This window comes from Rhinatrema bivittatum, chromosome 2, assembly GCF_901001135.1.
Source record: "Rhinatrema bivittatum chromosome 2, aRhiBiv1.1, whole genome shotgun sequence".
Taxonomy (NCBI): Eukaryota; Metazoa; Chordata; class Amphibia; order Gymnophiona; family Rhinatrematidae; genus Rhinatrema; species Rhinatrema bivittatum.
This window is the reverse complement of record NC_042616.1, coordinates 555,329,411-555,357,121: the sequence shown is the minus strand read 5'-3', so window position 1 is coordinate 555,357,121 and position 27,711 is coordinate 555,329,411. Positions and strand designations below refer to the sequence as shown.

General features: G+C 41.8%; 1 protein-coding gene across 2 annotated transcripts in view; it reads left to right on the top strand.

Annotated features, from left to right (window-relative positions):
- Positions 1 to 27,711, top strand: part of CCDC102B (coiled-coil domain containing 102B) — an 810,362-nt gene that overhangs the window by 527,686 nt on the left and 254,965 nt on the right. For both annotated transcript variants that reach the window (XM_029590911.1, XM_029590910.1), the window contains one exon: positions 2,022 to 2,125. In XM_029590911.1, the coding sequence (XP_029446771.1) occupies positions 2,022 to 2,125 (104 nt within the window). The remainder of the gene's footprint in view (positions 1 to 2,021; positions 2,126 to 27,711) is intronic.

The following is a 27,711-nucleotide window of genomic DNA, read 5'->3' as shown; positions in this document are numbered from 1 at the left end:
GAACCCAAGCCCTGTTACAGTACTTTCTACTGTCCTAGTCTGGTTCCAGTTCCCAGTCCTGATCATCAACTCGCCTAAGTCGCAGTGGTTGGGCCCTTTCGGGCTCCTCCCGGGGGGCTTCGGCTTCTAAGGGTGAAGCTGCCTACGTCCCAGCAGTTGGGCTCCTATGGGCTCCTCCCGGGGGAGTAGCAGCTTCCAGGGTGAAGAGTACCCCTACGTCCTGCCTGAACATCTGCCTCCCGGCCTGCCACATACTAGAGACATTGACCATCTTTCCCAGTCTCCTGCAGGTCGGTCCAAGGGTCCACTAAACTGAGTTCCCATAACAAACTGGTCTATCATAACCTGATGTCTTTCGGTGAGTGAGTAGACAGTCATCTGCAAACAGTAATTCCAAGATCACTTATCCTACCACTTTAGAACATGCCTGTAGATGTTTCAGATTGAATAACCTCCACCTGTACATGACTGGATGTAAATGATCCTATGCAAGTCCTGGAAGGCATCTATGTTTAGTGCTGTTTGAGACTGAGAAGGAATCAGAGGATTCCACCACATTCCTTCACCCTGGCCAACATCACTTTTTGTAAAAACTGGTGATGAAAGAACTGGCAACCAAGGTTTTCCATAGGATTGCACACAGGCCATTCTAGTCGATCATACAGAAGGCCTTTCTCAGGTCTTTAAAGACCATTTATAGATCTTGACTTAACTTAAGAAACATCTCCTGAATTTGCCTGGCTGGTAACGCTATGCCAATGGTCCCTTTGTTCAGGTCTGAATCCACACTGTGATTCCTGAAGATGCTATCCATGAGTTGCTCTATCATTTTATTGAGAATTACTCTTACCACCAGGAAAGGACAGCAGAGAAATCCCATAGTGTTCACCACAGTTGGTTCTGATGTCCTTCCTTTTATTCAAGTGGGTGATTAATGCATCTTTGAAATTGTGGAGCACAGACCCATGCTTTCATATACCTTGGAAGAATTCTAAGAGTTTCATGTCAAACACACAACATCTGCACAACCCATTGCCATCTACTGGTGACCAGTTTTCAATTCATCTGCCAATACAGAGAGCTAGTATAGTCTGTACCATGAAATGCATTAATTTGTAATTACATACTGCCAATTTAGTACTCTTTGATCAGAAAAATATTCCTTCACAGGACGTATGTGACCAGAGTGACTGTAAAGACGTCACATAGAAGGACAATAAATGTAAACAAGTATAAAGACCTACATTTTGAGCCATTAGATTTAAGGCCTACCTGTTGTTATTTTTTTAAATCATGACTTCTGTGAATACAATCATTTTCTACTACTGAAAAATGGTGACTATCAGCTGTTTATTTGTTTTGCATATGAAACAAATGCTTCTATTGAAACTGTAAGAGAAAAACAGCTCATTGCAGCAAGCATCCTCTTCAAATGGCAATTTCAAATAAAAGGAGACTCCCAACAGCTTTTCTAATTGTTAGTTTTCTATAAATTATTTTTAGTTTAACTCCTTAACTATGTTCTTATTGCCCTTCATGATATGCAAACTTAGAGCCTGAATAGACAGTTCTTTTAAGTAGAAAACAAAATGATATCTATCAATCTATCTATCTAGATAAATACGAGTGGACTAGTAAAAGTACATGTGGAAATTTCATTTTGAAATCCCCCATCTGCTTTTCCTTGTATAGTCTGCATCTACAAAGAATGCATGAAAAAGCTTCCCTGCAGCACAGATGGGCTGGCAAATTTGTAAACTCCACTGAGAGTTTCCATTTAAAAATCCACTTGCAGCCCTGCAGGTACAAAACCCCTTCAAAGTGGCACCCCTTATTATGTCTCCCGTCTTGCAATCTCATTCTATCTACAGGAAATAGAAACTGATGTATATTTCCCACTGCATCTACAATAAAACCCTAGAGTAAATGCAGCATAAATTATATGCCTTTATGTTTTAATGTGTTTGTTAAGAAAAGATTCTTGAATTTCATGAGAATGGCATCATTTTGTTTACCTTTAGCTTGACGACTCGTTGAATCAGATTGGAAAGCTACAGCGTTCATTGGAGGAGCACACAGAAGCAAAATACAACCTACCAGTGCAATTCAATCATTTACAAAACAGGTAGGTGATTACTTAAATGATGCAAAAAGCTTAGAAAATCTGCCTTGGGGTCCATATTCAACTAGCAGTTGCTAGCAGACAACTTTTTCTCAGTAACTTTATCTGAATACTTTGAACATCTGTGCTGGCTGATTATCTGCTCTAAAGTTACCCATACACATTTTCACAGGTAACTTTAGGACAACCATTTGCAAAGAGTATATGCGCTGCCTATACAAAGTAAAAATGCAGTGCATCCTCCCCCCTTCCCAGTGCCATCTGTTTTGTTCTCTAATGTCTCTCCTACACTCATCAACCCTTAAATCACCCTCTCTTGTACACCAGATAAACAGGGGCTGCATGCTATACTGAGCTCACCAAAATATCCTTACTTCAATGGACACTACACATCCAAGTTCTGAGTCATCAGCTTGGTCTTGCTCCTTCTAAGTGTCAGAGATATGAGTGTTTCCAAGCTACAAAACACTGGTATATCTAGAGGGAAACATCCTGTCAGCTTTCCAAATACAAACATCAGTCAATGGGGAGACAAGGAGCTGACTGTGGTCCTTCCACATACAGTGAACCTTCTAGCAGAGAAAGGTTATCATTTTGATATGTCGGTTTCTACAGAAATGCTCTGCTTTCTCAGTGGGTTTGCTGCCACTCATTATGTGGCCTCATCCTTCACTGAGTACACCACCTATGCCAATAGTAAGCCTCCACCACCACCACAAGGGAAGGATTCACCCTCTAAGAGTACCAGGTGGTGAACTACACCTTTATTGTTTTCTATATGTTATTACATTTGTCTTGTAAAAAAAAAATTACCTTCAACATTGGACATTTATCTGAATCAGTGTTTCTTTCACTGATGCTGGTGAGTCTAGCAATGCATCTCTTGCAATTCCTCTGCACTCAGGTCATATGCCTCCTCCTCTTCCTCAAGAAAGATGATCAACTAGTCTCTCTGAAGGGGATAGGCCCCCAGTTTTGGTGAGGTTATAAAGCATGCAACAGGCTAGGAAGGTCTCACGGACATTGCTGTGATTATAGAGAAGGCATCCTCCAGATCTGTCAGGCAGTAGAAATGTGTTTTTAGTAGGCCAAAAGTTCTCTCAGTGACTGCTCTAGTTTGCAGTGGGCTATGTTACACATATGCTACAATCTATTGGTATGCCAGCAGGAATATGAGCCAGGTTTTAAGTGAGTATCTATCACCTATGAGGGAGAAGGTAGAGACGATCTGAATGAGATATCCCATATTGGTAGGCAATGGGGCAGTTTCCAGACAGAGGCTGGAGCAGGGCTCCTCGACCTAAGCAATAAATCTTCCTAGATATCAGGTTGCGAAGAGAGTCAAAGATTAATATATGTGTGGTTGTAGTAAGAGCAGCATACCTACTTAGAAACCACACCCCATTTATGTGACCTTCCTAGAAGTGGTCATGATTGTAAATGGATGTAGGCATTATTATTAGAATCGTGGCTATCTGGGCACTATGTCCTTGATGATCTCCTTGGCACCACAGATCACCTGCATATGTTGACATAGTTATAGTATGGTTTTCCTGTTAAACCTGAACCTATGCATAACTTGCTCCTCATACACATCCAAAAACTGTACCTTTTTCCTGTATACTCTTTAAGGAGTACTTTCTCCTCCTCTTCCTTCTCTACTCTGTTCTCTCCCTCCTCAACCATTGTGCCATCAGTATCTTTAAGTTCATTATACTAATTTTGGAATTTATTTCTCCTGCCACTGAGCCCTCCAATATGCTTCTTCACACTCACGCATCCCCCCAGTATGCCCCAGTCTGTCCCAGTCACAGTCATTCACCACCCCAGTCACCATATATACACATACATACACACACTAACCCTCTCTGGAACGCTGTGCCATTCACTAACAGGTTCCTTCAAAGGAAACCAGCAAACCTTGTATCTGGCTCAAAGCAAACCAGATAAAATTAAAGGTTACAGGCAAACACATTTCTAGGCAATGACCTCTATTTCTTTGATTGCTTTCCTACCCCCTCACCTTTTCTTCATATTTGCTGCAGTGTCCATTCACTGGGAGAAGCCACCCACCATACACCAAGTAGAAAAAGATAATGCAAGTTTGAACTTGGCATGGAAATTATCTGTAGGAATAATATGTGTACAGTCTTGTTGATGTTTGCATATACATTTTTTATAAAATAGCAAAGAATGCACAAAGTTGGAAACCATGCCCCGGCATGCCCCAAACACTCTCACTTTGTATGTGCTTTTGCTCGCGAATGTGAATATACGCACATATGACACTCTTTTGCAAAATGAGGCATTAGCGCATATGATTCAGTTATGTGCACATATGCTGTTTTTATGCATGAAACTGAAAATTACCTTCTATATGATTATCATTCAAACTATTTTGTGGAGATTCTTGCCATGTTAGGAAATATTTGCAAGTGCAACTATCAAAATAATTTCCTATTGCATCCCCCGTCTCCCCCCCCCCCCCCCTTTAATGCCATGGTGATTGCTATCCCTACATGCTGCACATTATTTTTCCTCTTCATGGCCCGGAGGCCACCACTGGTATTTCCTGGCGGCTGGAGCCACCCCAGACCTCCTGTTCATGACTTGGATGCCACCTCCCACGTCGAGCCTGTTCTCAGCCTGCTCCAGATCCTCCTCTCCTCAGTGGCAGCATGGCCGCTGTCCAGGGTCCTGCACCTTCTTCCTGCTTCCTCCTTAGGCATGGGGCCACACCTCCTTCACTGTTTTAAAGGGCCAGTGAGGAAGAGGCCCTCCTGGTCTCACCTGATGACCTCACCACTGGAACTTCCTCTTCAGCCCTATAAAAGGGCTCAGTTGCCAGTCATGCGTTGCCTTCGCAAGGAGCTGGTCCTTCCTGGACAACCTGCTCTCCACTTCTGCTTGGCGTTCTTCATGGGAATCCCTCATCATTGTTCCTGGCCTCTCATCTCATCTCGTCTCATCTTGTCTCCAAGTTCTGATGTGTCCTGATGTCTCCAAGTCCATGCTCCTGATGTGTCCTGATGTCTTTACATCCTGATGTCTTCATTCCGAAGTTCTTCCTCCAGAGGCTCCTGAAGCTCTGTCATCCCGTCCCTTGTGGTCCGCAACCAGTCTGGCTGGATTGGTAGGGTGCATAGTGACCCAGTGGTCCGCGACCACCCATGCTGGGGTGTGTAGGGTACTGGCGGGATTCCTACATCCCACGGGGCCAAAGACCCTCCTCGTCCATCATGTCCTGATGTGCTCATCTCGTTCCGGGTTCTGGATTGAACCCTAGTTACCGTCTTCAGCCCAACCTCAAGATTCTCTCTGTTGCGTCTTCCATGCCGGGTCAGAGGTTTCATCCTCCATCTATTGACCTGTCAGGTGCATTGATCACACTGGGTCCCGAAGCTCCATCCAGGACATCGCTACTGGAGTTATCTGGATTCCTTCTGTCCAGATGTCCATCTGCTGCTCCCGGATTCCTAGTGGGCCATCGTCCGTCCTGTGCTCATTGCTGCTCTTCAGTGAGTGTCAGCCAGCGGCGGGAGGCCCTCTGCTCTCCTGGAGTCCCAGACTTTTATCTTGTCTGCTTTTATCCTGTCCTAGTCATTGTCACCCCCTGATGTGTCTTCGTCAGCTCCCCTGTCTTCAGCATCCACTTTCAAGTCCTCATCCACCTCTGCCTCATGTCCGGCCTGCTGCCTCTGCTGTTACCCAGCGGCATGTCTGAAAGGGCTTGGAGTGGTTGGAGGACTACTCAGAGGCCAACCTTGCGTGGTTGGGCCCACTGAGGTGTGCAGGTCGGCAGAGGCCTGGTCTCTGCTCCGCAAGGGCACACACTCCTCATCTTGCACTAGGGAGCGCCCCTAGCACTCCTTTCCATCACAGTGCAACATACATGCTGTCTTCTGTCAGTAAACTGTTTGTATCAAAAGCTTTGCTGAAATCCAAGTAAATCATATTGAGTGCTCTTCCTTCATCCATTCTGTGTGACCCAATCAAACAAATTAATTAGATTTGTCTGACAGGACCTTTCCCAGTGAATCCTTCTGCCTCACATCCAACAACCCACTGGATTATAGATAGATCATTATCCTTTCCTTAAGTAGATAATCCATTAATTTTCTCACTACTGAGGTAAGGCTTACCAGCTTGTAGTTTCCAGCCTCCTGCTACCGCTCTTATTAAGCAGGACCACCATCGCTCTTCTCCAATCTTGTAACACCAGTCCCGTTTCTAGAGAAATATTAAACAGGTCTTTCAGGAGATCCACCAGCATATTTCTGAGCTCTCTTAGTATCCTGTGATGTACCTCATCTGGCTCCAAAACTATGCACATAAATACTTCCCCGCCCCAACTCTGTCTCCCACCTGGAACATCTACCACGAGTGTAGGGAAAAGTTTATGTATAATCCAATTATGCTTGTGTCCCCCCCCCCCCCCCCCGAAGATTCTTTTGAAAGTCACTTCCTTAGGGAAACCTAAATTTAGGTGCCTTATGACATTGGATGCTTGAAATTTTAGAAACTCAGACAAGCTTAATTTTCAAATAGGCTGATTTAGTCACCTAACTCCCACTATTAGATAGCTAAACCATTTAAAAATCAATCACTTATTACATAGATCACTTATCTATTTATTTATTTAATTATTTAATTAATTAAGGATTTTTATATGCCGACATTCATGGGACACATCATGCTGGCTTACATCAAACAAATAATTACAGTAAACAAAATTACATTGAACAGGGCAGGGGCCTCTGGGGGAACTACGAAAAAGAGGCTTTACAAAGGTGTATCTTAATATATAATAGATACGATGTTTACGAAAGTATATAATATATGTAATACATAAATTGATTAATATATCTAGCATATACAGAGAATAATATATAGAAAAAATTAAAAGTAACTAGTTAACCACTAATATATCCAGCAAATACAGTATATGAAATATTCAAAAAATAACAGTAACTAGTTAACTCGGAACTAGGAACTAGTAACTAGCTAACCGCTAATATATCCTGCATATACAGAATATAATATCTACAAAAATTGACAGTAACTAATTAACCATTAATGTGATGTTAAGGGCTAACGAAGGATAGCTGGAGCATGGCGGGTATCTCTGAAAGTGTTGAAAGAGGTGGAGGGCTTACAGAAACTAGGATTGAAGTGGCAGGGTGACAATGAGGAGTTATGAGGTATAGCCATGTTAACAAGAAGTAATGTAGAAGGACTAAATTAAAGGATTGGATAAAAGCCCTACCATGCTTTCTTCCTTTCCAGAGGTTGCAGGAAAATTAAAGTATAGGACTTAAAAATGTACTATTAACAAATAATGCAATCAAGTTGGTTTTAAGGATTTTATAGCGTGTTTTTCTTTTTTACATCATTTTGCTCGATCTTTAAATCTAACCCCAAAAAGTTTTTCTTAGAAGTCATGAACTGAGCATAATGTGGTGGTATTCTCAAAAATTTATTAAACTTTCATTTTTATAGCATTGAAAGAAAGGAAATTATTAAATGCATTAAAAAAATATTTCTTATAAGCTGCAGATTCAGCATCAGCTATGGAAAGCCTACAAGGAGTTCCTTGTAAGGTACTGGACTCTCCCTATGGATGCATCACATTGCCCACAGAAATGCCCTATGGGAAATTAGGAATGTTTTAATGGTGTGTATGCGCTATAGATATGAAAGCACATTTTTTTTTGTTTTAAATGAGAAAAGCAGCAGTAACCTCAGTCATAAAAAAGGAGGAATCTTTTGTAACCGATGATATAAATGGGTTTAATATAGTTTGTTCTAACTTTATATTTTGATTTTGAATGTATGATGCTATATCACTTCAATGTAAAGATTATCATCCTGAATCTCTAGCAAATCATTTGGCTCATTAGAAGGTAAATTTGTGAAGGTAGTACATCTCAAAAAGGAAGTATTAAAATCTCCTTGAAGAAGGTGGCTATTAAAATGATCAGTGGTCTTCATTGTAAAGCATATGGGGATAGACTTAATGACCTAAACATGTATATCGTAGAGGAAAGGCAAGATAGGGGATATATGATAGAGACATTTAAATATCTCAAAGGTTTCCATGCACAGGAGGCGAGCCTCTTTCAATACAAAGGAGGCTCTAGAACAAGGGGTCATGGGTTGAAGGTGAAAGGGAGTAGACTCAGGAGTAATCTTAGGGAATATTTCTTTACAGAGAGGGCAGTGGATGGATTTAACAGCCTCCCAGTGGAAGTGATGGTATCTGAGTTCAAGAAAGCATAGGATAAACACAAGGGGATTGTTAAGGGAGTGATGGGAATTGCAAGGCTAGATAAATTGGATGGATTGACAGACTAGATAGGCCATATAGTCTTCTTCTGCCATCATGACTCTATGTTTCTTTATCTTATGACACTTTTCATTCTTTTTCTTTTTTCTAACTGTTTTACTTTCTAAGGAACATTCTATTGCACAGCAATGGTAAAAATCACAAATCATTTTCAGTACCTAGATTAATGCCTACTTACCCAGGATTTGCTGAAAATTGTTCAATCTTCATCCAACTAAAAGTGCACAGGGGGGGGGTCAAAACCCATGGTACGATCCTGGGGGCATGTTTAGGATAGAAGAGAGAAATAGTGCACGTAGATTGTATTTTCAAGTCTTCACACATTATTTTAAAGGGGAAAAGTAGCTACAGAAAAAAGAAGGTGCAAATCTCTGTGGAAAGTTTTTCTCAGGGTGATTTTCAGAGGGAAAGCATGCTCGTACATTCCATTTGAAAGTTGTTGTAAAGCCCCTTGGTAAAAGTCCACATGAACTTTGAATCAGTCTAAAGAGGTTTGAAAATGACTATATGTGTAGGTATGCATATACATGCACACATATACATGTGAATTTTAAAAGTCCGTTGAGTTTCAAAACCAGGAGACATGCGCACAAGTTGGGCAGGCATGAGCCGAGCGGATTTTAAAAGCCACCCGAGTACGTGCATATCTTCCACTGCATGCACAAATGAAAAGTTCGTAAAAAGGGGTGGGATGTGGTCTTGGCAGGGCACAGGCATTCCTGGATTTCAACTTCTAATTAGTGCGTAAATACTTACATGTACAAGCATGCACGTGGGTCCTCTGCTGTATAACTGTACTTCTGTTATGAATGACGTTTAAGTTGTAAAAAAAAAAATCTAGGTACATCAGTGGGATTTTAAAGGTCAGAGCTAACAAAGGAGAGGGAGGTTTGGAAGTCATGTTGCTTAACTGAGCAAACTGGGAATGAACTTGGAAAGCTGATAATGGCATCAGCACTTGTGACTATTAAAATCCCTCCATTTATACAGTATTAGTAGCATTTGAGCACATAAGCGCACGTCCACTTAAAATTGCACGCATATTTGCATGTGGTCAGGCTACATTATAGCATGCATGCATATACATGCATATGTTATAAAATGGCCATGTCCCTGGCTGCGGGCCAACAAACACGCGCACATATGTATCCATGAGCCTGTTTAAACGTTACCATCCCTCTGTATATACTTGGATTTCAGCAAGGCCTTTGACATGGTACTGCATAAAAGACTAAATAAATAAATAGTGTGCGCTTGGTATGATCCTAGTGTGACTGACTGAGTTAGAAACTGGCTGACTGGGAGGTGACAAAGGGTAATTAGTGGTAAATGACTTTTTTTTCTGAGCAAGGGGTTGTTAATAGCAGTGGGCCTCAGGGATTTGTCCTTGGACCAGTTCTTTTCAACATTTTTGTGAACGACATAATGGAAGAGTTGTCAAGAAAGGTTTGTCTTTTGTTGATGATACCACAATCTGTAACAGGGTGGACAGCCAGGAAGGAGTGGAAAATTTGAAGCTCGAGGAATGGTCTAAGGTCTGGCAGCTAAGATTTAATGCTACAAATGCAGAGTAATGCATTTAGGATGGAAAAACCCGAGGGAAAGGGAAAGTATTGGAGGTGAATTTCTTTTAAGCACAAAGGAAGCGTGAGATCTGGTGGTAATTGATTCTGGTGACCTTAAGGCGGTCAAACAGGTAGATAAAGTGACACTAAAAATCAGAAAGAGTCTTGGCTGTATAAGGAGAGGAATGGTCAGCAGAAAAATGGAGGTGATAATGCCCTTGTATAGGATCCTGGTGAGACCTCATTTGAAATACTGTGTGAAATTCAGGAGACCACACATTCAACAGAATATAAACAGGATGGAGTCGGTCTAGAGGGTGGCTTCTAAAATGGTCAGTGGTCTTCTTTCAAAAGCATATGGGAATAGACTTAAATAATATAAACATGAGAAAAAGCAAGATATGGGAGATATGATAGAGACATTCCAATAACTCAAAGGTTTCTGCTGTGTTCCACGGCCGTTCCCCCCCTACCTGACCCGCGGCAGCAAGGCCGCTGCAGCAGCATCAAGGAAGCCGGGGAACTCAGGCCCATCTTACCCTCGCACCGACGCAGGCCTCCGCGGTGGCTGCCGTCAGGGGAAGCATCCCTACTTCTCCCTTGCGGCGTCAGGCTGCCTTCCTCCGCGTCCAGGATCCAAGATGGCCACCATAGGCACGAGGCCGCGCCTCCTTACAGAATTTAAAGGGGCCTCGTCCTTCAAATTGACTTCACCTGTGCCTGATGGGCCAGGCACAGGGAAGTATATAAGGAGACTGTCCACAGCCATTCCTCAACTTGGCAACTTCGTTGTTCAAGTCTGCTTGCTTCGGTGAGCCCTCCGGTTCCTTGAGTTCCTGATTCCTGGTTCCTGCTTCTTCTCGGTGATCCTTCGGTGATCCTTCAGTGTGTGACTTCGGACTGGCAAGTGGTGATTCTTCGGTGTGTGACTTCGGACTGGCTAGCGGTGATTCTTCGGTGTGTGACTTCGGACTGGCACGCGGTGATCCTCTGGTACTCGACCTCGGACTTCCTCTGGACCACCCGTCTTCAAGGGCACACCTAAGTCCCAGCGGCCCGGGTCCCTACGGGCTCCTCCTGGGGGGACTGCGGGCTTCCAGTGGCGAAGATCCAGTTGGCCCTTGCACCGACCTCATCGACCTCTCAAAGGTCCACCTAAGTCCCAGCGGTCTGGGTCCCTACGGGCTCCTCCTGGGGGGGACTGCGGGCTTCCAGTGGTGAAGATCCAGTTGGCCCTTACACCGACCTCATCGACCTCTCAAAGGTCCACCTAAGTCCCAGTGGCCTGGGTCCCTACAGGCTCCTCCCGGGGGGACTGTGGGCTTCCAGTGGTGAAGATCCAGTTGGCCCTTGCACCGACCTCATCGACCTCTCAAAGGTCCACCTAAGTCCCAGCGGCCTGGGTCCTTACGGGCTCCTCCCGGGGGGACCGCGGGCTTCCAGTGGTGAAGATCCAGTTGGCTCTGCTCCAATGCCATGCCTCTTCATCCTCTCAACCACCGTCTCAGCCTTCAGCCAGCCCCGTCTTCTGCTCCACCTCACCACCCGATGGGGAAACCTAGGGAGCCATCTCCTAAGGTGATTCATCCTCCCATCAGTCCAAGGGTTCACATCCTGATCATAACAGTTTCCATATACAGAAGGTAAGCCTTTTTCAATGGAAAGGAGACTCTAGATTGAAGGATCATGAGGTGAGGGTGAAATGTGATAGATTCAGGAATTATCTTAGGAAATATTTATTTACAGAGAATGTGGTAGATGCATGGAACAAACTGCCAGTGGAGAAGGTGGACACAAAATAGTATCTGAATTCAAGAGAGCATAGGATAAATACAGGGGATGTCTAAGGAATTGATACAAAATTAATTGGATGGATGAATAGACTGGATTGGCCATATGATCTTTTTATATTGTTATGTTTCTACATAATGAAAATGTGCGGGAAAGAATATACACCTGAATTTTTGATGGCCAGCACGCACAAATACCGGGAGATACGTGTGTGGCTGGGCCCTGCGTGTGCCGAGCACATTTTAGAAAGGGCCCATGTGCGTATCTCCCGGGACATGCAGAAGTGCCGGGCCAGTGAAAAGGGGCGTCGCGCGCATGTTATAAAGTCAGCGTGTCCATGTGCGTGCGCCGGGAACTGCGTGCACATGGATGCGCACGTGCGGGTTTTAAAATTGATCCCATAGTGTATAAAGATTTTTTTTTCTTTTGCCTTTTCCATGTTTTATTCACTAATGTTAAGCCAGTAAGATCTGCAATAAAAAAAAAACATTAATTCATGCATTTTTGGGGGCAATAGTTTTAAAGCCTATATTAGATTATTGCACTTTGTTTTTACAATAATCCAATCTATTTCTGACGGTAATTTTCAAAGGGAATTCTACATGCAATTGTTTTTACAGCGTCAAAACTTGCCCATCTGAGATGCAGGTAATCTTACATGCATGTGCCGTTTCATGCACTAGTTTACCTGGACTTAGTAGAGGCGATCCCGAATGTGGGATTGAGCCAGTTTTGGAGTTACATACAGATTTTGTAAAATTCAATACTAAAGGAAAATTATTTTTTAGAAACAGTCTTTTGGGTACTGAATGGCAGGGGTAGCTTGCCTAGGACAGATTTGGTGGATTAATTTTCAAAGTGGACTTAAGTGCGTAAACCTGCCTTGAAAATCAGAGTAACTGATGCACGAATTTGCAGCCTAAATTGTACAGGCTGTTTGAAAGTCACTCTCCCTATTAACAGCTCAAGTGATTTGTGCATTCCATTAGACTGTAGAGCTTGAACATGAGGCTGCATTCTTTTCTGCACAGTAGCTGACCATTTGTGTAGAATTTGCTTTTGTGCCTGAGCCCAATTCAAAGAAAACAGGTCAGCATGATTTATTTACTTGTGCTCTCATTTAACATATTTATTTAACGTTTATTTATGATTGATTGGTGAGGCTCCTGTCTTCTTGCAGTCAAAGCTGTGTTCTTTTTTTTAATTTAAAGCACATATATCCTTAGCATTTATCAATTCACTTTTGATGATGGCTTTGGGGAACCATGTCTGCTGCCAAGTTATAACTGATGAATTGTAAAGAATTTATGAAAAAATAGTATATTGGATGCATGCAATCCAAAGTCTTCAGAAGGTATAAGAATCTAGAATTTGTGAAATTTAGAGGTGTATTAAATAATGTTATGGGGGGGGAGGGTTGGGGGAGGGGGATTAAATCAGGGTCTATACTGTATATGCTAAATTTAAAAGTGAATTTAAAAAAAAGAGAGTCTTTACAGGCCAGCCCCATGGCTCAATCCATATTGCTGCATGCTGTAGCACCAGAGGCTTCAGTCTCTTAATCAGGTCGGGCAGGGCTCAGACATACTGCAGAGGTGATGCACTGAGGAGGGATGGTAGTTGATTGCTGCTCCCCTGTTGGCATGAGGGTAACAAAGAGGGTTACTCTTACAGGAGATTTCCCTCCCACATTTGGCGAATGAGGCTACTAATACTAGACAGACATGAAATATGACAAAATAGGGAAGAAGTAAAATAAAAATTCTATAGTTCTTGGTATTTCCTTTCATGTATAGAAGTAGTGAATTGTCAATTTTTTTTAAACAAAATGACATAGAAACATTAAGGGCCTCATTTTCCAAGCCGCTCACACGTGATAAGGGACCTTTCGCACGCGAAAAGTCCCTTATCGTGTGCGATACCAGGATGGGGGCAGAGTCAGGGCGGAGTCGGCCCCAGAAGAGAAGGAGTCGGGGCGTCACTGGGGCCGACTCTGCGCCGACGCCGTGGACAGCGAAAAGGTAGGTGCCTTTTCGCGGCCTATTTCGCTCCCAATAGCTACACCTCTTATGGTGGCGCTATTGGGTGCGAAACCGGCAGCGATCGCACCGCGACGGTGCGATAGCTGCCGTCTAACGCAGGCCCGCCCCCCGTTTCGGCCCCCCGCCCCTCATCTTCTAAAGTATCGCAGGCCTGCGATACTTTAGAAAATGAGGCCCTAAGATAGACGTTTTAATTATCTAATACAGTGCACTTTCACTCTGTTCAGGTGAATAATATTCTCTTTCTGTTTTCATTTTCCTTGAAAACCGTTTTTTTCCCTTTTTACATTTCTAATTAGCTAAATAATATTGACAATGAAAGACTTTATAACTTGGTAATTCACCATTTCACGAGGTAGTCTAATATCTATTTAATATGTACAGCATTATTTTTTAACCATCTTGGATTTCAAGTAGCACTGAATATGCTGTAGAACTTCAAAATGTAGACTTTATAGGGGCTGATGCAATAAAGTTGCGTAGAAAGCGGGCGCTGAACAGTCAGCGCCCGCTCTCTTAATGCGCACATGGTGCCCCTAAGGGGGGCGCCATGCAATATTAAAATTAGAGGGTAGCGCATCCTTGCTAACGTGAACCCAATCAGTTTTTGTGACTGCTGTATGCCAGTCATGAAAACTGATGCCAAGTTTATTGGCGTTGATTTTCCTTACCAGTGGAAAGTGGCGTCGGTTTTCGTGACCTGAGTACGGCAGTAAGGGAAACTAATGCCGAGTTTATCTGCGTTGGTTTACCTACCAGCGGACAGTCACGAAAACCGACACCGATAAACCCGGCTTTAGTTTTCGTGACAACCGTTCGCCGCTGAAAACCAACACTGAGTTTATCAGCGTCGGTTTTCGTGTCTGTCCGCCGTAAGGAAAACCAATGTTGATAAACTCGGCGTCGGTTTTCAGATGGGCCGACTGTCAATTTGGTTTTTTTTGTTTTATTTCTTTTATTTTTCATATTTTTTGGATGCGCACAGCTATTAATGCCTGCTCCTGGCAGGCGTTAATAGATGACAGTTAAATGTGCATCCGAAATGCACATTTTTCTTTTTTGCATCGGGAGTGAATGCCTAATAGCCTCTTTCAAATGTATTTGCATGTGATGAGCGCTATTAGATTCACTCCACGTTGGACGCGTGTTGAATATGCGCTAATCCCCTTATTGCATTAGGGGATTGATTAGCGCCTATTCTACCCGTGTCCGACTGCAAGTTAACAGTGCGCTCGGCTCAGCGCACCGTATTGCATCGGCCCCTATATGAGTTATTCATGTCAATAAACATTTTTAGAGTATAAAAACAAATCCATTGGTAAATGCTGGAATCACCATATAAATTATGAGTCACTCTAGTTCTCTCATTTTAAGTACAACCCAGTTTAAGAAAGAAAATTACCTCAAAAAAAGCAGAAACCTAAAGTTACAGTTTTTCTGCAGATTCTCCAAATGCCTTGATTGTAAGGAATGGGGCATTTGTTTATATTTTGTTGTTTTGTTTGCTACATATTTGGAGCAAATATTTGGAGGCTGATCTAGTAAAGCGCATGGGGACAGTAACTTTGAAATAGCCACGTGGATGAACATGTATGCCAGTATGGCGGCTCGTGCCAATGGACATGGCCATTTTATAACATACATGCGATTATGCACACATGGTACAAAATAGGCTGTGTACATGTACATGTGCACATAATTTAATATAGACAATCTCATGTGCGCACAAATGCCACCTCTACTGAATAATTGGGTTTTTTTTAGTTGACACGTGAGCCGACACAGGTTTCCCCAGTTTGTTCCCAGTTTTCCCAGGTAAAGGATAGGGCTTCCTAACCCCCGAAGATAACTAGCCTACTTTTTACCCTGTTAGCCGCAACCCTTAAAACACTGCTAACCTCTTTAATTATTTTTTGTTTCATGACTTACACGCCATCCATAGCAGAAGTAAAGATACATGGTAAGGGACCCTGGCGCGCTTGATTGCATAAATACTGGCATGCAGATTTCATTGAGGAATCTAGGAACGCCCATACCCAGACCATGCCCATACCTCACCCCTTTTTTGCAAACCTGTTTTTGTACACATACCAGGAGATACACACATACTCCCATACTTTCTAAAATCCATGCGACACACTCGAGCCTGACGTCTGCACATTTCTCCCAGCTTTAGCAGTAGGCCAATGGTTATGCAAATGCATTGGGGAGGCTTAGAAAAGCACGCTAACACAAAAGCTGCACTACAACAGGAGTAAAAGGTGAATCAATGTTCGTCCATACATTATGTTCTTGTGTTCTCCGCCTACATATGTTTTATTATGTAAATCACCTTGTGCATTTTGATTATATATGATTTTTAAAACAAATTAATAAATAAATGGCATTTAGTGCACCTTTTTACATCAGCCAGGGATGCTAATATGGTAGTAGAGTTAAAAGTGTTATATTTTTACTTCTGTTTTTAACTTCAAAAATTTGGAGGCTCTCTGTGCCAATGACCCTTTTCCCTGGAACCACCAAGCCAGAGAACCTTTGTCTTTGGACCCCCGAGCCAGGGAAATTATGGGGGTAGGTAGGAGGGTAGGTAGGTGGGTGGATTTATTTATCAATGAGTGAATAGTGGTTTCAGTGTGAAGGGTCTCAGGCTCGAGGCTCCCACAGGACATATCACAGTTCACAGTGCTGTATTTTTAATCTCAGAAATCATACTCCTGGATCAGAGACAAAATAAAGTTAATTGACATTTCTGGGTTTAGTGGTAGGTTATGTGTTGTGCCAATGTGGTCCAGGATCTGAGATTCCAGGGTGTGAGTATCCCAGACTCAGGTTTCTAGGATGCAGGGGTTTCAGACTTGGATCTCCCAAGTTCAGAGTGGACCCCACACTCTGGAACTCCAGATCTGATACCATTCTGGCACTGCAAATCAGACTAACATCAGGCCTAGGAATGTGAGTTTACTGCACTTCTGAATCAGGAATTACATTCCAGTGTTAAAAAACAGTGTTAAGCATGTCAGTCTTTAACATACTGCTTTACATTAGGGAGAAATAGATAATCTCTTCATTTACATGGGATTAGTATGGGATAGTTCTAATTTCAGCACTAATATTTTATGCCATTTTAGCACCCCTTTTCATGCAAATTTAGATCACAAAATATTGTGATAAGATAGGATTTAAAAAGTATACTAAGCTTAAGGCACCTTATTACATCATCATCGTCTCAGCCATCGTAGAGTTCAGAGATTTATTGAAAGTATAAATTGCAAATTCATTTTGTCTTCAGACACATAGTTATCCTAATAAAGTATTTACAAATGAAGTTTATTTTAAGAAATACGTACCTGGGCATGCCATTGAGGTATTTTTTTTTTTATATATATATCTATGGCAAGAGAGCTACCCATCTTGTTTCCTTGCTCAGGCTTCCTTGGTTTAGTTTATTTGAGAGATTTTTCTATGGTCTCAGATTGTAATATTTCCTTAGCAAAAATGAGATGTAACAGTTATGGCTAAATATAAATTTGTGACAGGCCCTAAGCTAGTCCCTATGTCACTATACAATGCTGAAAAAGAGTTTGTGAGCTCCCTAGGATGATCTGTATTTTAGTACAACAAATGATTAGATCATAATCTAAACCCTAATAAGACTGAAAGATAACCCTATTGAATAAAGAACTCAGACAAAAGATATAATTTGATTATTTATTCAATAAAAAGATTCAACAAGATATATCCTTGTGTGAAAAACTATGTGAACTCTTCCTAAAGTAATTGATGGCACCTGCTTGGCAACAATAACTTCAACTAAACATTTCTTGTAACTGTTCATCAATCTCTCACATTGACCTGGAGGGATTTTGCTCCATTCTTCCATATAGAATTGTTTCCGCTCTGTAACATATGAGTGCTGCCTTGAATAGACAGTTTGCTTTGGGCCTTTGAACATTTCAATAGGGATGAGATTGGAACTTTGACTTGGAAAATCCAAAACACAGGGAGAGTAACTTTCAAACTAGCATGTGGGTGCAGATTTGTGCGCATATGTCTGTGAGCGCCCAGGGATGCAACCATTTTACAGCATACATGCGCATATGCCTCCGACTTATGTGGCTGAATTCTTATGTGTGCTAGGAAGGCCAAAGTGACCGCCACACCCCCCAAACCAAACCCAGCCTGTGCACCTTGCTAAATTAGAGTCTCTCTCTCTCTCCCTTGTAACTGCCCCTCTTACCTCAGCACCCTAGGCGACCACCTATCTTGCCTAGTGGTTACACCGGCCCTGCATAAAGCAATACAGCCTTAAAGCACTGCAGCCATAAAACTTATTTAATGGTTATAATTCTTTATGGCCTGAAAAAAAAAATACTTGGTACCAAGCAATCCTGTTACCAGCATCCTTTTTATATCACAACCAGCGGGGCAAGAGTGACTGGGGCTCACTCCTGCCCTTTCTACTTTAGAAACCTCTTTTGGGGAAAGTAATAGGAAAGGCAGGGTGCAGGGAAGCGGCAAGGGGCTAGATGTGATGGTAAATAATACATGCTCCATGCTAGCACATATTCATTGTAGGATTTTTCAGAATGAAACTATTTTTAGTTTGTCCCATTTCAGAATGAACTGAAAATGGATTCATTTGTTGCCTTTTACCCATTTGGGTACAACAAATGCACATTCTGATTACCCCCTTCCCTGGCCCAGGAGACAGTATGGTCTGATCTCGTCCAGCCCCTTAAGAAGAGGTAAGGGGCCCATTCCTTGATCTCCTCCAACCCAACCTAATAAGTAAAGGGGCCAGCATGCTCCCCCCCCCCCCCCCGCCCCAGTTCCCCTTCTCAAGTATTACAGGATCTGCATCCCCCAAACCCATCTGACAGAAGTAAATGACCTGCCTGCCCTAATCCCCTGCCTACTCTCTCTGTTCCTTCCTCTGTCAAGTGCCCCCTTCATCTACCCTTTCTAAAGTGCTAGAAAAGCAGATGGGGGAGAGGGAGAGAGAGAGCAGCAGTGCCTCCTGACCCACTGATGTTCACCTTCAAAGTGAAGGCAGCTGATTTCTGTAACATTACCTTAATAGCCTGTTCACTACAATTCTAGTACCTCTAGTGACTAAGCGTTTTTGAATTGTCTCTAATTATTAATGCTGTATTGGGAATCTCCTGATGGCCCCTACTATTGGGATTCTTAGCCTCACGATATCCTCTAGCTGCAAAAGCTTCCTTCTTGCAGTACAACATTCTCATCTGAAGGTACCTGTGTCTTCAAACTTCATGTTGCTTCAACAAGTGTGCCAGGGATTGCAGACCTTTAGTCTGCAACATCTTTTTTGCTGGTCCTTTGGAATATACTTCTGCCTACAGAGACTCAGGTTTCCTGGTTGACATATGTAGAACATATGTAGAAGAATACTTCCAGAGCATTGTTTTATATATAATAAAATATGTTTTAATGAGTACATTTAAAAAGAAAAAAAAGCTGCCAAATTGTGACATATAGTAGTTACCAGACAGGTTATCTTCTTAGATAAATAAATCTTCATGTGCTGTAGGAGTTTATTTCATTGCTCTGTATGATGAAATTTGGCTCACATGAATAAATGATAAAGGAATAAGTCTGAAAAAGGAACAGATTTACTTTCTATCAGCTGCAGGCTACACATTTAACAGATCTTTACTGTATTACGAAGTGGGATATGGATTATATACCTTGACAGTCCTGAATACTTTATAGTGCATGCTGTGCCTCCCACTTACTCATACTCATGGGGAAAGACAATAACATCCATTAAGCATTTTTTTGTTACATAAGGTCAAGTAAATCATAAATATGTTGCCAGTACCTTTGCTGGAGTCTGCCCTATGACATTTTGCTTACATATCTCAGCAAGGTCAGCAAGCAAGTTGTAGATCTTTTCAGGCATTTTGTCTCACTTTAGAAAAGGACAGTGTCAATAAATCACTCAGACATCCCAGGATTTTCATTTTCACAGCAGGGTGCTATTCTGCTAACTGTTCTGACACAGCTGGATAATCAAGTGTTTATGGCTCTGCTCACTGCTATGACAGTCGCTCTGATTCAGCCTCAGAAAATACACGAATGGTACCTGAGCTCAGCCTTCCCTGTACACCCTTAGACGGAGCAAAACAACATAATGATTTTTACCGGGGACGATGGTTTTATCCAGGTATTATGGGAGTAACCCAGCCAGATCAGGGCTGAAAACTGTCCTCTGCTATGGGACTAAATGTATCCACCTAATCTTAATATATTTAACCTCTCAAACAATGAGCATTCCTAGTAATGAGATTAGATCAGAGGAGAAAACTATGTGCATGCACTTAAGTGGACGTTTTGAATATCCTGCACTGTTCTCAATGCATGTGGGCACTCTTAATCTGCATGCACTGCAGTCAGTTTTCAAGGCACCTATGTGCTTTACTCCTGCTACTTGTGTGAGTGACCAAGCCAGGTTCAAACAGCCTACATCAATTTGAAAAATAAATGTGTGTGTGCTATTTTACTCCTCCATGATAAACATGCCTAGGAGCATGCCTCTTTTTAAACCAGCTAAAAATACACACTTTGTGGATCTTTAGCCAAGCAGACAGACAAATAGAGCCAGGAAAATCATTATGTATCCAAGTAAATGGCTTTGAAAATTGCCTTCTTAATTTTCAAGATGTATGCATATAGTTTACATACATACCGGGTCATTCATCAAATCGTGTTAAGGCCCTAATGCGTGATGAAACGGATCTAATGCATGATAAATGTGTGATCTTTATCACACCATGCTCTAGCATACAAATATGATAATGAGTATACAGAACCATGAAAATTATGCAAATGAGGGACTCCTACCACATTTCACGGTAAAATAATTCATAATAATGCATGATTTAATGTGGGAAATAGCAACAACTATTTTTAGCAGTAAAGGGGAAAAAACTTTTTATCACATCATAGCGGCCATTATCGCAGTTCACGGCTATTATCATGCATGATAAAAAAAGCCTTCTCTCAGACACATCTACACAGCCCTGCTGGCCCAATAAAAACAGCTTTTATGACCTGCCCTGTCTTCCTAAAGCTACTATGTTAGGGGGAAGTCTACTAGTAGTGTGATACTGGCTGCTACGGGCTGCTCAACAGCTACCAGAACAACAAGAAGAACAACATCAACTGGCAAGGGAGGTTCAAACACCACCTAGGGAAGACCCTGCACTGGAGCAAAGCCACTAGACCTGCCTGAAAAGCGGCCTGGATCACGACAGGACTTGTCACACAGAAGAGCATGCCTGTGGAACAGGGGGTCCATCTATTATCCATGAACCACATTGCTGAGTATGCTGGAGGAACACGTGGTTACCAGATATTGCCTCAGATCTCAGGCTATCATGGGATTATATCAAGAACTTAGATGGGATCTGGATCCAGTCATGGAAAGTTCTCATACTTTACGGGTCCTTGCCATACTATTGTGTGGCCTGCATATTATGGCATCTGGCACCTTCCAAACAATAGTTGGGGTTGTCGAGGGAATGTCCCTAACCTCTTTTTCCTGCTTTCTGGGCCAGATCATAACAGTTGTATGTGGCTGCATTAATCGGTACATAAAATTCCCTCTTGAAAGACAGGACTTGCTGGAATTGAAGAGGGGGTTTTATGCCATTGTCAACTTTCCTAAAGTTCTGGGAGTTATTGACTATACTCACGTAGCTACATCCCACTTCATTGCAGGGAGGAGATTTATCACATCAGAAAGCTCTTCCACTTTATCAATGGGCAAGTGGTCTGTGGCACTCGAATATGCATCCTCAACGTGGTTGCCAGGTACCTAGAAGCCGCATATAATTCCTTTATACTTAGGCAATCTGGCCTGTTTGAAAATTTTGAAGACGGCCTCTATGGTGGCAGCCTCTATGATGGCTCATAGATAAGAGTGCTGCTTCCTTCTATACTCCCTCTCTAGTTATGTGTTTACAGCAAACAACACTGACATGGAGGGTTCTCAGGGATGTGACTGCATCAAGTACATGATAAGTGGCTTGCACATTTAGGTCTACAAGTCATAGTGCCAGTGCCTGCATTTCTCTCTCCATGGTGAAGAGTCCTGCTAATATTGCCTGTCTAAACAATGCACTTCCAACAAATTTCTGTATGTGACTAGGCACTACAGACTTTCAACTTGTTTCCTTTAAGCAAGTGGCTGTTCAAATAAAATCCCTCCTTTTGGAGCTGTTCAAATATCACTTGTCAAACACAACATTTTTGTGTCCATAGTTCAGGGACTCCCAGATCAGGTATGCCCTTTTAGTGATTTTTCAGCCATGATATCAGGCACAGTTTGTTTGAACATCAAATGGGTTAATTAGAAGCTGGGGGCTGTGCCTTTTGGCCCTATCATAGTCACTGTGCCATGTCAGACAAATGTGTATCTCTGGAGGACAAACTTCAGAAAAGCCAGGGGCATTCACAATCATACCACCAGTTTGATATCTTTCTGTAATGACATTTGTGTAGCTGTGATGTACAGCTTCACTGTTAGAGGAGTACTAGAAATAGGTAGTGATAGCTTGGTTATGAGTGACATGAACACATTGTATAGGAACCCCACATGCAATTTTCCATTCAGGAAGATCTGACACAGCATAAGCAAGTGCTATTGCCTTTATATAGTGTCATTGTTAAAGGTGGCATGGGCTTTGGATTTTGAAAGAGCCTTTTAAGGCTCATGTCAAGCTAGAGCTTAGCTTCTAGTATCATACAGCATGCTGTGGGTTGGCAGTAATAGTAAAAAGTCACGGTGATATCAATGATGCAGCTGTCCTCTCTTTGCCAAAGGAGATTTGGGATGTAGTTGCAGTACCTGGCTTCTCACGCCCACTGCTATGCCCAACATGCCAGCAGAAATGAGGTACAATGAGGCCTTACGTTCTACCCACTGTGTCATAGAATGCACCTTTGAAGTTCTCAAAAATAGATTTCATTATTTGGACAAAATAGGGGAAGCTTTAATGTACGCCTTGTCCAGAGTCACTGAGATAGTGCTGTCTGCTGTATTTTCCATAATCTGGCTCTGCGGCATGGAATCCCAGTAGACATCATTCCAGATCTACCCAAGACTCCCCGTGTCCACCCACAGAAGCCAAGGAGACCACACGGAATGGCAGCCAGCTTCAGAAAAGTGCCAGGTAATGCTACTTTGCCTGTTAGTCCTTTTCTAGTCCTTCCCCTTCTATGGTCAACAGCTAAACACAGTGCTATTAGCTGGTATCATCTCTATCATTCTTTTACTCACAGGTCCTCTGTCTGGTTCAGTGTATAACAGAAAACACTTAGGCCGAGTTAAGCTACATCGTGATAGTGGAGCAATAGGTACAATAGACAGTAGTACACAAAAGTTGACACCAAATAAATCTGACACCAAAGACATACTCATCCTTAACCTCGACAAAACCAAAATAATCATATTAGACAGAAAGAACAACTCTCCTCAGCTTCCACCACTCAACCTAATGAACCAAAATACAGTTATATCTCCAGTCAATCATGCCTGTAATCTTGGAGTAATAATTGACAAGGAACTTTCTTTCAAAAACCACATCACAACAAAAATCAAAGATGGATATCATAAACTACTAACACTCCGTCAATTAAAACCTTTTTTTCCACCAACGACTTCAGATCAGTCCTTCAATTGCTCATTTTCTCTAACCTAGACTACTGTAACTCACTCCTTTTCAACTTACCTCTAAACACTATCCATTCACGCCAAATCCTACAAAACGCAGCCGCAGGAATCTTCACTGGATCTAAAAAACATGACCACATCACTCCAACACTTATCTCACTATACTTGCTACCAATAAAATTCAGGATTGAATACAAAATACTATCCATACTACTTAAAATTATATATGAAAAACAAGAAAACTGGCTAAGTTCCTCCATAAAACTACATACCCCAAACAGAAACCTCAGATCAGCAAATAAAGGACTTCGAAAGATACCACCAACTCGTTCCAAACAAATCACCTCAACCCAAAAGAGAGCAATCTCTCTAGGAAGCCCAAAACTCTGGAACTCCCTCCCAAATGAACTCAGAACTCAAGAAAACCTAAAAACTTTCAAAAAAGATCTAAAAACATGGATGTTCACCAAAGAATACCAACTCACCCAATGACCAAAACAACGCCAACCCCCTCCGGTTTAACCTTAAGAAAACTGAAACTCAGCAGAAATATATATTATAACAAAGAATTGAAACATGAAAAAAATGAACAGCATCTAACTTGTATATGATGTCTCTATGTTAAAAATCATTTGAACCTTTTTGAAAACCTTGTTAACCTCCTTAACCTTGTAATCCATCGTAATTTTGTAAACCATTCTGATGGCAAAACCAAATGACGGTATATAAAACTTGATAAACAAAATAAATAAATAAATAAGTATGACTGGCCTAATGTAAACAGATTAATTATCAATCCAAAAGAGTCATCTCACCATGACCCTTCAGGTACGACTACCAACATAGTGTATATTGCTTGCCCTGGCTTGTGCCTTTTTGCATGCCTTGGCTACGCCTTGGTCCCTTTCCTAGCCCTCATATGTTGGCGAGATAGTCACATTGGTATGATGGAACTCCTGCAGCACCTAGGACATGAAGCCAAGTGTCCTAGAAGTCTGAGAAAGCACAAGTAACTTAGCTGCTTAAAGACACAGCCTATAGCTATGAATTGACACTTAGAATCTTCAAGCAGAGACTCAACATGATTCCCTAGCTAACATCCAAATGCATCTGAATATATTCACGTGTACATCAGAAGCATAGTGTCACAAGGGCCTGAAAGACACAGGTTTCAGCAATACCTCAGCTTGTTCTGAGGCAGTGCTGACATCTGAGGGCTCACATAGCACATGACAGGAAAATCCCCAAGGAACCAATAAAGGAAAAAAACAGCACAAAGAGTGGCATCACCAAAGCACCATGAGAAGTGCAAAGCAACTCTTCAATTTGACAAGAACACAACAAGGTATAGAATCTGGGATATGACAACAAGGCAGATTGGTATCCAGACTCTCAATGTGCAAACTCTGGGCAGGGCAGTACTGTTGATTGGAAGAAAAACACCTAAAGTATAGGATAAGGTGGTATAGTAGCAGGGCAAAACATGTAAATTGTCTCTCAAAAGTGTAGCTTTCCTGGTAAGTTTTGAGGTTTGCTTTATTAAGGAAGTTTTTCCCCATATTCCGTAGCTAAAAACAGACTCTTCCCTTTGTTGATTTTCTGGTGTTACATTACATCTCCCTTCCCAGTGAAACCTTTACACATTCTGAACATGTAATAGGTCTCTCATGAAGAAACTATGTAAAGAGAGGGGCTACATCAGTAAAAATAGTAAAGAATAATCAAAAATCCAAATTCTATAAAAATTGATCTTAGTATCAGAAAAAACAAAGAGTTTAATCTAATGTCTCGCCACGCAATGGGCCACAAGCACTTTCAGAGACCAGCGCTATTGCTCAGCCATTTACCAGATCAGTTCATATAACTCATACATTTTAACTCCATTTAATAGTTTTATCCAAAAACATCTAATTTAAAAACCACATCTACCTGAAAACATATTTTTCACTTATCTTATTTTCTCCATAAACTTGCTCCTCTAATACTCATTGCTTTAAAGGTTTATGCTCACCTTTGGCCAATGTTACAGCAACCTCCCGATGCCTGTTTAAAGGGTTACACAATCCAACAAATGCATAATAAGATCTCATTATGGCACAAGCATTCAAACAGAGGATAGTACAGTTTCTGGAATCCAAGGGATTGAACAATTTGAGGCAGCTTGGCTTTATTATATGTAAATATCATCAGATGAGTCTGATCAATTTATTTGATTGAGTATCTAGAGAGTTGGAACAAGGGTGAGTGCTAGCTGTAGTGTACTTCAATTTCAGAAAGACCTTTGACATGGTTCTGCATAGGAGATATAAATAAATTGAATGCCTTTGGGTCCGATGCAATAATTTTCACAGAAAGTGGGCACTGACTTTTCAGCACCCGCTTTCTTAACGCACGCATGATGCCCGCTAGGGGGGGCGCCATGCAATAGGCAAATTAGGGGTTCACGCTAGCAAGGAGGTGCTAGGGTTGCTTGCGCAATCTTAATGCCTCCTTGCTAATGCGGCTGCCGGTTATGAAGACCGACGCCGGTAAATTTGCCATCGGTTATCATAATCAGCCGTCTGCCAGTAATGAAAATGGACGCTGATAAACTCTGCGTCCATTTTGATTACTGGCAGATAGCCGGTTATGAAAACCAATGTCGAGTTTATCGGTGTCGGTCTTTATAACGCGGCAGTCTGCTGAGGTTTTATTTTATTTTTTTGTTTTTTACTGAAGAAGTACAGAAAAGCAGTTTTTTTTTGCTTTTCTGTACTTCTTTTATATGCGCTCAACTATTAACACCTGCTCCATTCAGGTATTAATATCTGAGCGATAAATGTGCATCTGAGACGCACATTTATTTTTTTGAATGCGGAGTGAATGAATAATAGCCTCATTTACATGCATTTGCATGTGATGAGTACTATCTCATTCACTCCACGTTAGACGCGGGTTAAATAGGTGGATTAGCACCTATTTAACCCATTTCAGACAGTGGGTTAAACAGTGCACTCGTGTGAGCACACTATATTGCATCGGCCCCTTTGGTATGTAACCAGGAGTGACTGCCTGGGTTAGAAACTGAATGAGTGGAAGGAGACAAAATGTAATGGTACATGGAATTTACTCTTAGGGGATATTACTAGTGATATGCCTCAGGGTAGACAATCAGGAAGTTGTGGAAAACATGAGGAGAGATCTAGTAAAGCTCAAGGGATGGTCTATAGACTGGCAACTAACATTTAATGCTAAAAATTGCAAAGTAATATATTTAGGCTGCGTAAACCCAAGGGAGAGGTGAAGTATTGGAGGTGAAATTCTTCTAAGTACAAAAGAAAAGCAGAATCTTGGGGTGATTGTATCTGAAGATCTTTATGTGGCCAAACAGTGGTGGATTAAGTGACAGTGAAAAGTTAAGAGAGGCTTGGCTGCTTAGGGAGAGGATTGGTCAGCAGAAAAAGCAAGGCAATATTGCCCCTGTATAGGACACTGGTGAGACTTCATTTGTAATACTGTGAACAATTCTGGAGACCACACCTTCAAAAAAATATCAACTGGGTGGAGTTGGTCAAGAGGGTGGCAACTAAGAGGAAAGCCAAGATAGGGGAGATATGATAGAGACATTTAAATATTTCAAAGGAGGACAGGAAGCTAACCTATTTCAACAGAAAGGAGGATCTAGAACAAGGGGGTCATCATGGGTTGAAGGTAAAAGGGAGAAGTCTAAGGTATAATCTTTGGGAATATAACTTTACAGAGAGAGCAGCAGATGTATGAAATGGCCTCCGAATATATATTTATTTGTCTATTTATTTATTTATTTCTATTTACTTTTCACTTTTTAGATACTTTCAAAGCGGATTACATTCATGTACTATAGGTATTTCCTTATCCCCAGAGATTTTACAGTTTAATAGGGTAATACATCATGCTATGGTAGGGCTATAGCATACATTCAACAATGTATATCACACAATATCACCTTAATGCAGCAATATCACATGATAATGTACACATTGTTTCCTAGGTTCCCACCTCATGCCAATGAGCTGCTTTGCATGGGATTTGCATACATGAATTTTGCAAATCCATGCAAAGCAGCTCATACATAGGTAATATCATGTAAATCAGTTTACACTGCCAACTTAGAAATTTGCCAGCCACAT